Genomic DNA, 17750 nt, shown 5'->3' on the forward strand with positions numbered 1-17750 from the left:
TTTGTGCTTAGAAAACTAAGCTTAAAGTGCTCAAATATTTTACCACAATCAATGTGTCTTAGAGTATTTTCTATGTAATGAAGTTAACCTTATATTGCAAAAAAAAAAAAAAAAAAATTCCTCCCTCATGAAGGTGGAGGTATACTGGAAATATGAACCATAAAATTATATTTTCGTCAGTTAAAGATCTTTTGAGAATTGATTTTCGCGTAACTCGATAGACGCACTGCAACAACTGTTTTGGACCACGGGAATTGCCGTAGTGTTGTGACGTCACTGCTAGTCTGAAAGTTGTTTTGGCGGGGTTCTTCAAATACGACTGCTTTGTTTGGGAGTAGTTGTGAAATTTACGAATATGGAGCGGTATGTTCAAAGTCACTCTTACGATGCGTTTCTTTTGTTTTTTTTACTAGAAAAAAACAGTAAATGTCGCGGTTATTCAAACAGAAATCTAATTTTATACCAGCATTTAAAAAAAATGTCATTAGCGTCAGTGGCGCTAGCGACCGTTAGTTTAAATGTAAGCTAGCAAAACAATCGCGGTAGAGTGTTTCTTATAAAACGTTAAAGTTTAAACTCTGGATTTGTGTTATTGACTTTGAAGTCTCACTGCTTATTAGTTAATCCACGATATGTGTAGTGTAAATGTCTTTTAGTTGGAAGGAAAATGCCATTTTTAATCTGCTTAAATTTTGACAGCGGTAGTTCCTGAAAACGTGTGTGTCACTATTGAGGTTATTCATTAATTGTCAATATAATAATGCCACGCTTTACATCGAGGCTTTGTTCTGGAGACGACCTGATTATTTATGTTACTTCAATTCATTTATGACAAAATCAAGCGGAAGGATGAGCCGAGCTGCGAGCAGTAGACCTTCGGACCTGCCGATGCGAGTGCAAGACACCAACAGAATGAGCATGGTGTACACAACACCTCAGAGGTAAGGCTTAAAAAACTCATTCATAATACATGTGGGATCATGCTCAACAAATAAACATGTTTTCCTTTCTTAGTAAGCCCCCTCCCCCTGTTTTCTACCACAGATCTTAAATTAAAAATGAATATTCGTGATCAATCTGAATAAAGATAAGATAAAGAAACTTTATTGATCCCAGCATGGCCTGGGAAATTGGGTCATTGCAGCGTCCACATAGAGGCTCTATGGGTGACAATAAGAAAAAAAAAAAAAATCGGTTCCCATAACAGCTCTAGAAAAACGTACAGACCTCAAATGAGTTTATCTATTGCAAATGGATGATGAGTTATAGAGTGCGATGGAGTGAGGTAGGAATGATCTCCCATAGCTGTTGGCGTGACAGCAAAGTTAGAAATCTTTCTAACTTCATCAAACTAACAGCCGAGGGGCAATCATATAAATTATTGCTACTGTGTTGAGGTGTTATTTGTGGATCTCTTTGCTGTGTAACCAGGACTCCATTCACTTTCTTCTCAGTAAACAGCCTTCTTTTGGAAAACTGAGCATGGCAAAACCCTCATCAGTGACTTCTGAAAGGAGGACCAGCTTCTTCGGTGCTCGGTATGGAAGGCACATTTCAATTATTAGTTCTGTACAGTACAATAGTATAACACTTCCAACACTTAAAGTGACTTGTCATTATATATAATTGTGCTTAGGCTGTTCCAAAACGATTGACATGGCAGACTTAGTAGTTAAAATAGATCTTCCTTGAGTTACTTCTAAAAAAGCAATAGGAAACAGAGTTCTGAGGTGTTTTCTGAAGTGTGATGTTGGTTATTTTTGTGATATTTGTAGGAGTAGTGGTGCAGGTATGCCTCGCAATAGCACCATGTCAGGGTTTGGAGGAACTGAGAAGATCAAGGATGCTCGACCTCTCCATGATAAATCATTTGTTCAGCAGTGCATCAGGCAGCTGCACGAGGTAAATGTTATTAATTGTATCTAAACAAAAAATGATTTGAATTAGAATATTTTTGCACATTTATTTTTCTGGGAACGATTAAGATGTTTATTCATCATCTAGAATATATAATTACTTGTATTAAAAAAATTTCTAATGCATTTAGAAAATACAATTTGCTTAACAGTTTCTGACAGAGCAAAATTACCCGGGCACTCTGTCAACCAAGACCCTCCAGTCACCTTCCACCAAGGAGTTTGTAAAGATGTTTGAGTTCATTTACCGCCAACTTGACCCAACCTTTGAGATGCCAAACTCCAAGGTGGAGGAGGAAGTTCCAGCCATTCTGAAAGCCTTGAGGTAAAAATGATGCTGTTTTTAGTTTTTGGATGTTGTGTTTATGCTACATATTCCTTAATTTATATTTCCAGCAAACTTTTCAGTGCATATATAGATGAAAAATGGCACGATTTTGATGTTAAAAACAGATGTTTAGGCAACAAAATATGTACAATTAAAATCAAAGATCTAATAAAAAAAGTTTATGATTTTTTTTTTTTTTTTTAACTTTTCTTAACTATTTCTTAGCTTTTGTGTCATTTCTGGGGAAGAATTATTATAAAAAAACCCATCTCTTTGCTTTCTGATTGAAGGTATCCATTTGTTTTGTCCAAATGTTCGATGTATTCAGTCGGAGCTCCTCATACCTGGCCTCAGGCTTTGGTTGCTCTAATGTGGCTTATTGATAATGTGAAGGTGAGAAACTAACACCGGCATTGAATGATTGAGGTCTGGAATCGGCTTCACTGAGTTTTGTTCCTGTTTGTTTTGTTTGTCAGATCAACTGGAGCTTAAACAAGCAGGAGCTGCTGTTCAGTGACTTCTGTGAAGACGGCAACAATATTGAAGAGGGGCCTGAATATAACAAGGTACTCCTTTAGACAGAAACACAACAGAACCACTGTGTTGGGGAGAATAAACAGCACCTTAAACTGGTTATTGTGATCCTATTGGATTGATTTTTATTATTTATTTTTGCAGCTTTTCCTGGACTACACCTCTGAAACATACGCAAAGTTTATGCAGTTTGAAGACTCATTTGATGATGAAGATGACGCCTTCCTCAACAAACTGAGTAAGAACATTTTGATATTACATTTTGTTCAGATGTAACGATGGCCCAGTCAGTAGTTTGATTTTCATGTATAAATTATTTGATCAAAATAGTTTCTATAGAAATTTCTTCTGTCAGAATATTAACAAGATTTGCATTTGTGTCCCCAGAAAAGCTTTATAATGTAGATGAACCGCTGCTGGCCGCAATGGAAGAGAAGCACCAAATACTCAGTGCAGAAGTTGAGCGTCTGGAAAAGGAGAGTCAGACGGTAAGACTTCAGAAAGAACAACAACATTGAAGACTTGTCAGTTATTGCCATGTTATGGTTTAACTTTTTACTGCCTTTTTTTCCCCTGACAATTGTCTTATGGCTACGTTTTGTTTTTGGGCAGGATCGTCTCATGACCAAAAGGATGGAAAGGGTTAAACTGCAGGCAGATCTTAAGAAACTCCAGAGTTATCGCAGCAGCTTGGACACTTTTATGACCAACCTGGAGAACAAAGACTCAGAACTGAATGATGAGCTGGAGAATACTGGTAAATACAAGCAAACCTTTGTTTTTCCACAGATAAACAGCCACTCAGAATGGAATTTTTAACTAGATTAATTTTAGTTGAGTCTTTTTATCTCAGCTACAGCTGCATGTTGTGCCAGCTGAATATTAAATACATGAAGCAGTCACCTACTTTTGCCATGACACTTGACATATTGTAGCATTATTAAGTTTGACAGACTTCTTAATGGCTAATCAATATTTTTACAGATTCAGGATTTTCATTTTTTAATCATTTTGATTGGTAAGCTACACGGTGCTTTACCAAACAGGACAATACTTCTCTATATGTGCAGTAATGGTTGTGTAGTCACAGGCTGAGTTGGGTGGCGTGTTAAAATATTCCAACTGATCGTTTTTGGTTTAGCAAACGTCAAATGTTGTGAATGTGTTCCTGCATGCAAACGCATTTTCTTCACACGCACAAGATAAAAGGAGCTGGTTTCACATCTGGACCATTTTGTTCTTGTTTTAGTCAGCCACCTTGAAAGTCTGAAGCACGAGAGGAATGAACTGCAAGTACTCTTGCAGAACCAGAAATTTACTCCGGCTGATGTGGAGAGGATCAACAGAGAGAAGAGGGAGCTCCAGCAGACCATCTCTAGCCTCAGTGAGTCTCTTGAAAATGCTGAACAGCACAAGTGGAATGAAGAGATTGCTCTGGCCAAATTAAAAGAGAAGGTAAATCAAGCATTCCTAAATTGAGTTTGAACAGATTTTTCTTTCAGGCAATCAGCTTTTCATCATTTATGTACTGATAGTATCAATTTGTATTCTGTTTTTGTATTTGTCTGATCTATTTGTGTTATTTTACTTGAATCCCAGGCGGAGCTGAAGCTGACAGAGTACCACAAGTTGGCTCGCAAACTCAAGCTGATACCCCAGACGGCAGAAAACGCATGTGGTCATGATTTTGAGATACGGCTATTTGAGAGTGGCAGCACAGTGCAGCATAAATCACAGATACAGGTATTTAAAAAAACAAAACACATATAGATCATGAAGTTTGGTTTGCTTTGAATACACTTGTTTACACAACATCCACAACACTGAGTTTGCTTTTGTCTGTATTGCAGATGCTTTTGAGGAAGCTGATCAGTGATGTGGAGGAAGAAAACAGTCGCTTATCCAACCTTAAACTCAGCCTGGAGGAGTCTAACGAACAGGTAACCAAAACGGCGTTCTTACTGCATCATTCCAGTTTCCATCGGTAAAATATTTGAATGTACTTGACTTTGTTTGCTTTGTTTTAGGTGAATTCAAACATCATGGACAAATCCAATGACTTAAAGCAGATAAAAGAGCAGATCCGCAAGCTGGATGAGCGGCTGGATTGTGACATGCAGGTATGAACGGCGTTCCACATTACGGCAGTAAAAACTACGTACACCTTATGTTTTACTACCCACACCCTTTTTAGGAGCTGGCTCGAGAAGAGCAGGAGTGGGCAGCGGAGATGGAATCAGTGGAAAATCACCGCAAACTTCTGCAGAAGAAAGTCAATTTCGGTTATGACGAGGCCGTGCAGCAACTGAAAGCAGCACAGCAGCAGTAAGCTACAGCTCTGCTTCAGTTTTGGCGAATCCGACTCACTTTCTGGCACAGTTTGGTTTTATTTGTATTTTGAACACTATTTGCCACATTTATGCTAATTGTTTTTTGCCAGCATTGCTTTTTGTCTGGAACTCATATTGCTGTCTTCTCGAGGTACCACCTGGTGCTGCAGGAGGCCAACGAGGAGCGGAGAACTGTTGCCAACAACTTGGCATCCGTGTTTACCACAGCTGCCAACCACTTGTCAATTACTGAAGTAAGTTTCAAATGTGTCTGTATCGAATAGTTTGTTAAAAAAGCATTTACAAACACAGGGCTCGACATAGCCATTTGTCCGCTGGCCCGGTCCTGTTTTTCGAGCAGTACGGACCACAAGACTTTATTTTTTACTTGTCCGCTCGGGCCACTAAAATATCTAACAATTAATACATTTTTCACCTTTTACAATAAAGTATATTTTGCGAAAACGTGTAGATTTACCTCGTCTCTATAATTCACCTTTTCTGCTAGTCCTGTGTTCAGAATTCAAGGGTTTCTATGGGAAACCTTTTATCACTCTTCTCCTCCTCTCCCGCCTGCGCGCGCGGCTGTCACTGCCGAGCACCACGCGGCACGCGCTCACTCAATTTTTTTTTCAAACTTTATTGAATGTAACAATTCAATACTAAACAATGTTAAACAGCAACAACGAAGGAACAAGGCAGTGGGTTATTATTACATTTTAGGCAGATATATTTAAACTGACACACATATCAGCGCGCCCCCTGGTGGTTTTTCACCGCGATGATCATAAATCCAACACCGTCACTGAAGAGAGACTGAAGCATGTCAGAGATGTGGAAGACATGGCAGGAATAGATAGGAATATGTTAGATGGAGTGACGGGTGGAATTAGTACTATGGACAGCAAGATATTTAATGAATGCATTGAAGATGAAACTGTATGCACTAAGCTTTAAGCTGAATGTCAAAGAATCAAAGGCAACTCAAAATACCTGAATCTCAGACTCAAATGGAGTACAAGGTCAAACTACTTAATTTTGTTTTTCTTTACAACACTGTAAGCAGTAAGTATTTCTAGTTAGCTGAATGATCTCAGTAATTTAATTGTATTTAATTTTTCAATTATTTAATTTAATTAGGTAACTAAAGTAACTAAAAAGTAAATGTAACTTTGCAACAGTAACAAAAAGCAGAACCTTAAGGCAGTCAGGGCAAAAAAGTCAATAAAACTTCTTAACTATTGATTAGGAACAAATGTGAAATAGCAGTGATTAGAAGCACCATGAAAACTTCTTAACTAGTGTTTCCTACTAAACTGCAGTGCTCTCTTCAAAACATCTGAAACAGACTAGAGCAGATTTTAGTTTGATATGCTCTATTTTTAGTCATTGAAAAGTGTATAAATAAGTGCTAGATGTCACCAGAATGCACCAAATTGCACCATATTAAAATTTTCCGGGGGGGGCATGCCCCCGGACCCCCCTAAAGTTGCAAGCACCTGCGGAGCGGCGGGTCTCGCTGTGCGCGGTGTCGGGCCAGTGACTTTCAAAAACTACTGGCCCTGTGGGCCAGTGCAAATTTCTGGGCTATGTCAACCCCTGAAACATAAAAAAACCGTGTTTAATGTGCCGGGAGATAAAAAGATGGATGTTGTAATGTTTCTGTCAGCTCAACACTGCGTCCTCTGGTTCATGTGTTACAGAAGTGTCTGGAGGACCTGCACAGCAGAGTGCAGCGCGTTTGCTTCAAGGCAGTTGAAGAAGATGAGGCTGCTGTACAGAAGTTGTGGGAAACTCTGAAAACCTTTAAATCCAAGGCAAACAGTTTATAAAGAAACAGCAGATTAAAAAAAACCAACAACAAAAAACTGTTGTTCTGTATATAAAGGGGCCAAAAAAAGAACACTGGAAGGGTGTTCAGTTTCCCCTTTTCTGTTTTTTTATTTGCTTTTTTGTGAAGTAAAAAAAAAAAACCAAGAAAGGTTGTTATTCAATTGTTCATTTATTTTAGTTTGTTTGTTGAAATGTATTATATTTCCTTACACTTTCTAACTCTTTTTCTTGTGTTCATATATTCCTGGTAAAACAGTTAAATAGTCCCTTTTCTGTTTTTCAGGCTTTTGCTTTAATGTATTTGGATTGTTTAAGCCGTTTTCTTAATAACATAAAAACGCATTACATTGCTTGCATGTACACGCATTACGTAATAAATGAAAAAGGTGTTAAGGTTATTGACTGTCATGTTTCCATGTAGCCACAAGATGGCAGCACATTAAAACTGTTGGACGTCTCAGTTTGCAGCAATAAAACTAAATGTGATTTGGCAAAATACCTTTTAAGGCTAACAAATAAAATACAATCTGCAGCAAACTACATGCATTTAGAGTACAAAATAAGATTAAAACGTATTTATTTCAAGACATTTTAAATGTCTGCACTGTCAAATATTTTAGTAGATGTGTGGCTAATAAAAAGTAAAATGATAGCTGTGTTCTGTTTGTCATTTTTAAACATCACCAAAAAACATTTTATTCATTTAAACTGATTCTTTCTCCACCTCTACATTCATTGATCTATGTGTGATCTTGTTTTGCAGTCCTGCATTTATATTCAATCTATATGTTCTGCAAAACATTTGAGCAATAAAGTTGTATTTACAAGAACTTAAAAAGAAAATAGAAAGCTTTAGATGCTTTTTATTTTTGCTTCAGTCTAAACCTGTTTTCTTTTGCTCTCACTGTTCAAAAAAATGTTAAACAGATCATTGTTTTTGAGACCCAAAGACTTTCACAGATTTCTGAGAATGTTGGAAAAGAAAGCGTTTCTTTATTTTTCCAGACGACTAGTTTGTTTATTTTGTGATGCTGTTTTTGGTAGGCATGTTTTGTTGAAATGTCCTGGTGTCTGCTTCAACGTAATATGCTTCGGCAGATCTTAGAAGAATTTGGAGGCGGAGGTCAGGTTTTTAGCTCAAACAGTTAATCCTTACTTTCCTAAAAATGAAAAAGATACCAATGAAAATGCTGACTAAATATTCAAAATTACTTCATTTGGAGCTGTTTTCTCATTTAGCCTCATTAGGACCTGAAATTATGATTCTCCAACATTGTACGCAACAGTCAGAGATGTGAAGTGACTGCCAAACCACTGAACTTCACATTATTTCAATGCTGTTCGGATGTGGTTGCTGTAAGTGTGGAAGAAATGTTTTGGCAGACGTGATGAGGAGAGATAAAGTGACTGCGAAAGGCTCCACTTAGAGGGAAAAATGTTGACGTGTGATGCGTAGCTTCCACTTTAACTGTGTGTTAGAAAGATACAGCTGAGGTGGTGGAGGCTGACGGACAGAAAGACGGATGGTGCGAGGTGTTAACAGCCCAGGAGGCTTTATTCAACCAAACAAGCCAGAGTGTGTTTATCAGACCCCCCAAAGAACAGGTGGCATCCATAAAGCCATTTCAGAAGACTTGTCTTTGCAGCTGTGAGCTGAGTCATGGTTTCTGCAGCCTCACAGGAATGCAGGTACCTGGTGGTTTTCTTGGTTCTTTACATGCACCTTGAGTCTTTTTCCTTCAGCCTGCATGGCTCTGTTTTTGCTGCATTTAAATAAAGTATCATACCAAAAGATTTTATTGTACTGAATGCTTTTGCTCAGGAGAAGCTAATATGACCTTGTTGGAGGCAAAAGCATCAAACCCTTAACCTGGATGGGTCTGCGGCCATAAACAAGATCTCAAAGGCTAGGGTCTCTACAGAAACCTCATATAACGGAGGTGTAAATGCGCTGTCTCGTCACTGGCTTTTCACACCAAAAATGACCTATCCATCAGATGTAAAAAAAATAAAAACGAGCAAAGACAAACTCACATATAGAAGCAAAGTAAACTTAACATAATATTCTTTCCAGCTCCTTGTCCAAACATAAATGTTAGATTGATATCTAAGAACCTTAGTTATGACTTGTTCTGGCTATTTAATTGTTATTCTTGCAGTTGATTATCTCCAGATTCATAAGACAAATCTGTTTCTTCTAAAGCCAAACTGACATAGTGAAACTGTTATAACGGAACTCAAACTCAACACTATTTTTTGCCCTAAAAAGCACTCATGATGAAAACAAAGGATTTTGGAAGTGTCTGTATGTGCTGTTGAAAAAAATGTGGGTGTCTTTGTGTGTATTGTGTTGGAATATTTAAAAGAGAAAAGTTAGACAAATCTGTTTTGTGCTTGAAATCCAAATGGATTTCTAACTGGAGGGGATTGCACAGATGGGCTTGATGAAAAAAAAACTGCAAAACAGGTAAATGCATTTACTGTTGATCAAAAATAGTTACACTGAGAATGCCAACCCTGTTACTTTATTGTGTTTTTGTTCTAAAAATAGTCTGCAATACGGTTTACTGTATTTTCCTGTGTATTTTTTTTATTTTTAAAAAGAGATTTTTTTTTTGTTTATGTGTTTGCCTTGGGAAACATCTCCCAATATTCTTTATTGAAAAATGTCAGTTGAAATGGCAAAATATCTAGCAAATTCTAAAAAAAAGAGTTTGTATATAAATTTTATGTGATTTTTTTCCCCTCATCCTAGACATAATTTTGACCCATTTTGATTCATTCACACATCTGAGTATTCTTCTAAAAATCGGCTGTCTGAGCAACAGCCCCTCCCAATTCACAAAAACGAGTGGGTTCTCACATTTGTGATGCAGATAAGTGAGGAACCACTCCTAGGCTTAACACACACAAACTCTTTCTCTGCGTAGCAGATCGGCAAAAACGTTTTCACTGTCAATGCACAGTATGTACATCCATCTTAGCAAAAGTTCAGATGTTTGTTTTTTGAGGGCGAGACGCAGACACGCTGTCAAGGCCGACTCTAGGATAACGTGATGAAATGGGCAGCAGAGATCGAGTCGTCTTACTTCTTTATATTTTTCATTACAAAATCGTTATTTAGTGCACCAAAGCTAAAATATTATCATACGTGTGAATATAGTTTAGTCTGAAAGGCTGTATGATATAGGCCCTTTGATGCAGATACTAAATTAATGTAATTTCTAGAGTATAAGTGCTTTGCTGCATACTTGCATCAGTGGGTCAACATTCACTCCTCGTTAGATTGCTGAGGCAGTGAATGCTTATCGTTTTTAATTTCTTGGTAAAGTTGAAAGAAAAAGAAAATCACATTTTTTTCTTTTCTTTAAAAGTCACTAAAAATCCCAGAAAACCTTTTTGTTTTAATAGGACAAACTTTACTTTTAAAGAGTGAAGACACATGATGTGAGCTTTAGTTGTTTTGGCAGCTGGTTGTGATGGGAAAAGATTTCATGTGTAGCTCATGAAGGCCTTTTATTAGGTTGCGCTGGACTGAGGAAACGCTGAACTATCTGCTGAATCCATCACAGGTGTTTCACGACTGTTCCACTGGCAAGCGTGAGGCCCACGCTTCCTTCTTCTGCTCCCTGTCATGACAGAGTGCAGTGTTGACATTGCAGCGGCTTCCTGGGTGATTTCACTGTTCGCTGACCATTTGCTGAAAGCAGAGCTGCACCGTAAAGTGCCGTAATTAGGGCGTCTTCAGCTGAACAATGGACTCGGTGATAGACTGTTCTACATACGCGATCTACAAAGATGATTTTTTACATCTGAGCATGCTAACACTTCAGCTGCAAGGCATGAAATACTTTCCAACAATGCAGACTTCACTGTGGAGTTTCAAAAACTCCAGTCAGAGTATTGGAAAACCTTTGGGTGCATCATTGTTCTGTTCAAAAAAATGCTTTTTTTTAAACATTAGCTTTGATTTATTGACATAACTAGAACATTTTCTATCCCAGATGTTGAACCTGAAAGGTCAAAGTTAGAAGTTAAACAAAAAAAAACTGTAAAATCAAGACATTTTTTCACCAACGTAACATTAAAGGGGATTTCCTGAAACAAAATGACGATTGTTTAACTGGCTGGAAGTAGTTGAGGGTTAGAGATTATGTTTTTACAAGACTGTCACCGTTGTTCGCATTACAGAGGTGAACGTTTTATTTCCTGTCCCAGTGATCTCTGCTGCCAGTGTGCCCGTTTCACACTGATAAAGAGCACTTATGGCCATATGGCATGACTTAAGTGAAACCAAGGGCAAATAAACATGTCACGTGATTATTCCTCCTTCCCTTAAAGTGAAAAGTAGCGTTCAGATGTGCAACATCTGCATACTCCTCCTGGTGTGGATGACTGAGTTCCAGTTAAACGCCTCAACGGTGACATGGAGATTATTCCTGCGCGCAGATTTTCATCAGGAGTAGATGATGTGTACAAGAGAAGAACGGAGCAAGTGAGCATGGCAGATCAGATTTCCATCAATCTCTCTCGCGCTGGATGGGTGGGGTTAAGGACGACTAGAGGTCCTGAGAAGGTGATTTTTGAGGATGAAAGGTTGCAGTGAGGTTACAAAGGTGCTGTGAGTGAGAAGTTTGAACCGGTGGCTCCTTGTGAGTCATTTTCTGGTCGAGACAGATCCATTTCAGGGACTGTTTAGCTTTTGGAGCAACAGATGTAGACGCTTTGAGTTAAACTTGATTTAAAGCAAACACTTAACATATTTCGTTTTAGATCAATAGTCTTTTTGACTTAGTTGTTTAGTGTTCTCACCTCATTTTTATTCCCAAAGTGGTTAGAAATGATCATAAACAGTTAAGTTCACACATAAGTGTGTCAAATAGATGACAAAAGAACATATAAAGAAAAGAATATCATAAAAACAGTGGCATGCAGGAAGGTTGATCAACTTTCTTTAATGAGATGGTTACATTACTACATAGTTTCCAGAAATGTCTTACCTGCATATACCACTTTAAACATTTTAGAGTCTTTTAAAATAAAACAAAAAAATCTTTTTTTGAAAACTATTAAAAAAACTCCGATAACAAATAATTTTATCCTTCTAAAATGATAAATGAAAAAACTGGTGGCAGCTAAGTTTTTTCCTTTATCATTTTAAAAGGTGAAACTGGTGGCAGCTAATATTTGTAAAAATTATTATTTTTACAAATTTTATTTGGACTAAACCAAAATATCTGTTATATTGATAAATAAAAAAATAGAATAAAAACGCATTAAAAATTCAGCAAATACACATTCAAGTCATATTGTGGGAGCCTGAGTCTGCAAATAAACACTTTAAAAAGGATTTTCAAATACTTATTGGTTTAATGTTCAAAGCAGTTAAGAGCATTTTGGTTTAAAGTATCTGCAGTGTTGAGATTTAGATGGAAGAGGAAGGAGGTCCAACTCTTGCACACACAAACATTAGAGGCTGCAGACAGCTGGCTGAGATTTGTGCTTGTTTTGGGGAAGCAAAGCAGGACAAAAGCAGACGTTAGGAGTGCTGGAAACATCAACATGAAAACCCACAAGGAATAAGGAAGAGCAAGAAGGATGTGGGAAGGATAGTAGGGAGCAGCCGGGAGGATACAGGAAAGTCTACAGGGGAGGAAAATCCCAGGGCAGAGCCCTCCATGAACACATACAGTCTCTATAAAGGAGAATAAAGCTGAATAAAGGCTTTAAGTGTGAGTGATGAGAAGGGTGAGCATTAACTATCACAGAACATTTATAATTTTCCCTTTAAAAAAAATAAAAAATAACATCTGACTGAGGTGAATTAGGTTAAAATTGTGTCTGATGTTTGCAGGACTATGGCACGACTTCAAGGTTGAAAACCACAATCATATACCATAGCTTTGTTCATTATTTATTTCCTTCACTGAATTAATGCGAGATGCTGCTAAATCCACAGGGACTGAAAGTGCTTTCTGGACACATTACACAGCAAACAAAAAAAGGGATTTTCAAAAATAAAAACCTGTAACATTTCAGCTCATGGTTGCAATCAAAAACACCGGTCAAAGTATTGATTTAGGCCTGATTATTGTTTGTAAATCTACAAGTGGAATAAAGATACAATTACATTTCTGAAATTGTTCATCTTTTACGCACTCCCATTTCTTCACGAAACATCCAAAATGTAAATTATTTGTAAAAATAACACCAACGCTTAAACAGGATTCACAAGTAAGAATTGTGAGATTAAATATTTAAATTTAAAAAATATTTAAAAAGTATATAATTTAAAAAATAAAATGAAGATCAAGTTGTAAATACAGATGCACTAATGTGTCAAAATGAGCTGATCAGGAAATCATTTCATCAACTAGCTTTTCATGAATTATGCAGTTTTGACGGTTCTTCATGAGGATGCTTGTTCAGGAATTCCACTCATCTCTAATGTGGATGTCTGAGCAAACAAAAGATGCTGGTTAAATCTTTAAAATCTTTTGACATAAGTGTTTGAGCGTTGGCATTCACAGACTTTCATAAATGTAAACAGCAATGAGATTGTTTTCTGACTAAATTATAGTATCATTGTCATGAGATTCAATGAACCTGCAATGGACTAAAAAGTCTAAGAGAAATGATTAAGCGTCAAGATAATTAAAAATTTGAGAAAATCTTGCATAATAAAAAACAGAGACAACACAAAAGCCACTGCAGCACCCATAAAAACACACATAATGGGGAGTAAATAGAAAACACAAGGCCATTCGCATTCTTTTTCTTATAATCTCATCACAAACACTTAATTTGACCAAATAAGTGAATAAAAAAGGGCATGTTTACAGCAGATTCATTTTTCCTTACACAGAGGCACAGAGGCGCAGCAGGTGTGAGGCATTGACAGAAAGCTGCAAAGCACATTCTCCGATTTCAGATAAATATTTAAGCATCTCTCAGACATCAGCAAGCAGGTGATAGAGTTACACAAGCTACAGTAATGTGTTGGAAAAAAAGCATTTTGTTTGTTTAACCGTCAAATCAAATGTAATTTGTCAAATATGTTAAACGGCTGCAGAAATATCCCAGATTTTTCATTTGCTTTAGACTTTTTTTCTGTTCAGTTTTTGTTATAGTCACTGCTTTTTGAACGCCACCTGGTAAAAATGCATGCAAGATATTCCAAGAAATGTTCAATCAAATCCGCCCTCATCTCTGAATTTAAGAGCATATTCCCTCTGCAGGACAATGGAGTGGTCTTTGTGTGAGGTCTGCAGTTGGTGGTCCTGAATGGAACCTGCGCGTTAGCGCTAACCTGCTGATGATCAGCGCTCTGGGCTTACAACTTGGTGTTAATCCACCATCCCTCAGCTTTGTGTTTCAGTCAAGCCAATGAGAGCAAAGCAGGGATTTTCTCTTAAATAAATAAATAAATAAATAAATAAATAAACTCAGTTCTGACAGCCTGGTCATGATGTCATTCACAAGTAAAGAAGATAAATAAATATCTATTCTTTTACTCTAAAAATAGTTAATTTGCTCAGCAAACTCATTACAAGTGCCAGTTGTCTTAGGATCATGGTGGTTTCATAATAAAATTATAGAGAGACAGCCTGGTTTTGCACTGTAATGCTGTTTCAACATTTTTTGACCAAACATAAAAATGTCCTCATGTGCTGTCGCTGAACAGACTCCATGCTACAGCAGAACATGAACAGCTACTGCTGATGTTTCACGGAAGAATGCTTGAAGGAGAAATGACCTTTTTGCATTTCTTCGAAATCTTACTAGAACAACAGGGTCTTTGTAATCCATCTGGATCGATGGTATTTGTAGCTGGTTGACTTGGTTAACCGCTCAGGATGTTGAATCAAAAAAAGGTAGGCTGGAGACAGATAAGCAAATAGAACTTTTTTCTCCCGCTAAATATTTCAATCAAGTGGAATGCTTTGACTGGTCAGCTTTTATCAAAGATTCAGTAGGAATCTATGTATTTTTAATTAACAAATAATATCAAGAAACGAAAGAATTTGTTTAGCTTTTTGTCACAAATCGATTAAAAGTCCCACTTTGATCATCTTTGGATCTATTGTAAAAGCATTTCCAGTGGCCTTTTAGATGATGAATATGCCATTTTCAGCCAAAAAAAAAAGTGTTGTTTTCTAGTACATCATTTCTGCAGAGCAGAAGTAAATCATCAGAAATTTGCCTCGGAGTTGTGGGTGGAACTGGTGCAGAGTAAACCCACCCCCATTTCCCATCATCCATCTTCTGAAACACTCTCCTGCCATAGCTTACAGCCTCTCACATCCCAACATAACGTTAGCAGTGTATCAAAAATGGTGAGCAATATTGGAGTTTTTCAGACGTTGAGTTTTGAGCCAGATGCCAGCTCGGATGAAGAAAACAAAGACGTTCATGGATCTATTTGTCTGCCAGTGGATGAATCAGAATGGAGTGGGGCAGGGAGCTTGTGGTCTGCTGACTGTACTACCCACCTTACTGCTAGAGGCATTTTTTTGTCAGCTCCAGGCTCACAACGATTTGAATAAAGAAATACTCAGAAATGCAGTTTCAATCTTAATTTTCTTTATATATGTCATCCATCATGAGAAAAATGCCAAAAATACATGTTTAAAAAAAGAAATAAACATGGTTTTCATTAGAATTTGGGTTTTTGATTCAAAACCGTTGCCTAACTTGTTCAGTAGATTAGACATACAGGACTTTTCCTGGTTTTAATTAAACTTTTTTTATTTTACATAAATCTGTTTTTGCATCACAACACTCCAAAACATCACAAAAGTGTTGTAAAGAGATCAAATCTTATCTGAATATGTTGACTTCCACAGAAGTCTGAGGTTGTTTTAGGATGGAATAAGTACACATCAGACATGATGTATTTCTGTTTGAACTGGTGGCATGTTAGTTCCACTGGGTGACTTTTCTGGATTTGTTTGCTCCTCTTTAGTCAATAATTCCAGTTGTGCCAGCGTATATCACCAGTTTGAAAAACCAGCCTGGTGACTGCTAACACTTGTGTTGGATTACACCACAGGGGAACACTGTCCTTCATTACAAGCTCCTCTGATGACAAACACAAAAGAGCAGAAGACTCCTATGACAAAGACACAATCTTTGACCATCAGTTGGCTCTCACAGTTTTCTCGATTGTCAGCAGCTTGACATGGCAGACTTGTAATTAACAGACACCTTGTTGGGGAGAGTTGCATTTGCCAGCTTTTACAAATTTTTAACCATGTGAAGCCCACTACATCAAATTGACAGAAAATTCACATTTTTGGGGGTATAAAGATGCTATTTAACCCTTCGATAAAAATTACAAACTACATTTTTCAATATAATTTTTTCAGTAGATATGGATAACACAAATTATGACACTTTGGGTGATTTGGTAAGTTTTTGCTTACAAAAATGATTGTTTAGAAACGAAAAAATTGACGAGTGTTCAGGAAAAAAGCACCTTATTTACCTACTGTCTCAAATTTGATCCACACATTCTTAACATGGTGTAACTGTACTATAAAGAATAACTTGTATACCAATTTTGCATTCTTTCAATACAGAAAGTATTCATTTAAAGCGCCTTTATCATGCAAAATCAACCTTTTTAACTTTGAAGTGTATTACAGTGTTAAGTCCTTACAAAAAGCAACCCCAAAGTAGTATTTTGATCCGTTCACGTATTTCTGAGTATTCTTTTAAAAACTTGCGCCCTGAGCAAAGGGTTTTAAAAGGTCCATACCGTGCTTTTATTAAGCCTTCCAGAGTAAACTGTATCCATATATATGGTAATATATCTGGCACACTAAAGAACAATTTTGTTAGTTGAATATTAGTAATTTTCCTGAACTCTTTTCCTACCCAAAAGTAAGACACCGTAATCTCGGAGACGGCACCCCTGAGATAAGGGGTCTTGGAAATGTGTGTATCAAATGTGATACGAAAGGTTATATGGACTAAATTGTACACACACATGACCCACATAAATCACACATACCTAAATACCACATTTACCCACCTTAGGACAACAGAGGTAATTTAGCACTTGTGCTAATTCTGGCATATATATATTTTTGTTATGCTAAATATGTATGATTATGTACTGTCCTAATGTAACCCTTGTGCTATCTTAGATGACCCCACCCTTACATTGACGTGTTCTCCCTACCATGACAAATCATTGAAGAAAAAAAGGTTCAGAGCACTGGGTCTAGATGACCCAACTCCCAATGTTAAAGTGCCTAGGATAGCACAAGGGCTAAATCAAATAAAAAAAATATATAAAAAACATACAAAGTTTCCATTTGACTTATGAACTGAAATCCTTTATAAATTGAAGTGTAAAAGCTTTTCAATGCAGAGACTGAGCATGCTTTGTTAATCTTTATTAACATGTTTAGCACAGAGACATGACTCACTTTTTGTGCTGTGTAAGGTCAGTGATCTCTGAAATGTCAGACCACATTATTTTTGCTTTAAAAATCGTTTTTAATCGTTTTTCCTGTACATTGCCTCACAGAAGATTACAGGACACTATTTATATTCAGCGTTCATAAGCATAGGGAAATGCTCCATTGTTAAGTTGAGTCTTGCACTTGCTGAACCAGGTTGCATCTCTCCACGGGAGACTGTGGAAAAGAAACGTGAGAGACCAGGACTGGATCAGTTATCAACCACCAACATCAGTTAACCAAGACGCAGCTTCTCTTCTCGCGCTCTCCAGTTCCTTCATCATTGTCCTCATTGTCTTCCACGGGTATTCATCACTTTTCAGTTATGCCTACTTTTCAT

The 17750-nt window shown here is 37.2% G+C and overlaps 1 protein-coding gene across 1 annotated transcript; it reads left to right on the forward strand.

Moving 5' to 3' along the window:
• Positions 1–257: 257 nt before the first annotated feature.
• ndc80 (NDC80, kinetochore complex component) lies at positions 258–7593 on the forward strand. Its single transcript, XM_004072249.4, has 17 exons — positions 258–363; positions 843–941; positions 1455–1538; positions 1776–1902; positions 2069–2241; positions 2535–2637; positions 2721–2810; positions 2923–3016; positions 3166–3266; positions 3391–3535; positions 4028–4233; positions 4378–4521; positions 4629–4718; positions 4806–4898; positions 4973–5103; positions 5260–5362; positions 6812–7593. The coding sequence occupies exons 1-17, from the start codon at positions 356–358 to the stop codon at positions 6938–6940; spliced, it is 1920 nt and encodes a 639-aa protein (XP_004072297.3). The 5' UTR covers positions 258–355; the 3' UTR covers positions 6941–7593.
• Positions 7594–17750: the final 10157 nt, after the last annotated feature.

Source organism: Oryzias latipes, chromosome 9 (assembly GCF_002234675.1).
Source record: "Oryzias latipes chromosome 9, ASM223467v1".
Lineage (NCBI taxonomy): Eukaryota > Metazoa > Chordata > Actinopteri > Beloniformes > Adrianichthyidae > Oryzias > Oryzias latipes.

Coding starts and splice junctions, on each gene's coding strand:
- ndc80 (XM_004072249.4), top strand. Junction 2,638..2,720: donor GGCTTATTGATAATGTGAAG/GTGAGAAACTAA, acceptor TTTGTTTGTCAG/ATCAACTGGAGCTTAAACAA. Junction 4,522..4,628: donor AGCATAAATCACAGATACAG/GTATTTAAAAAA, acceptor TCTGTATTGCAG/ATGCTTTTGAGGAAGCTGAT.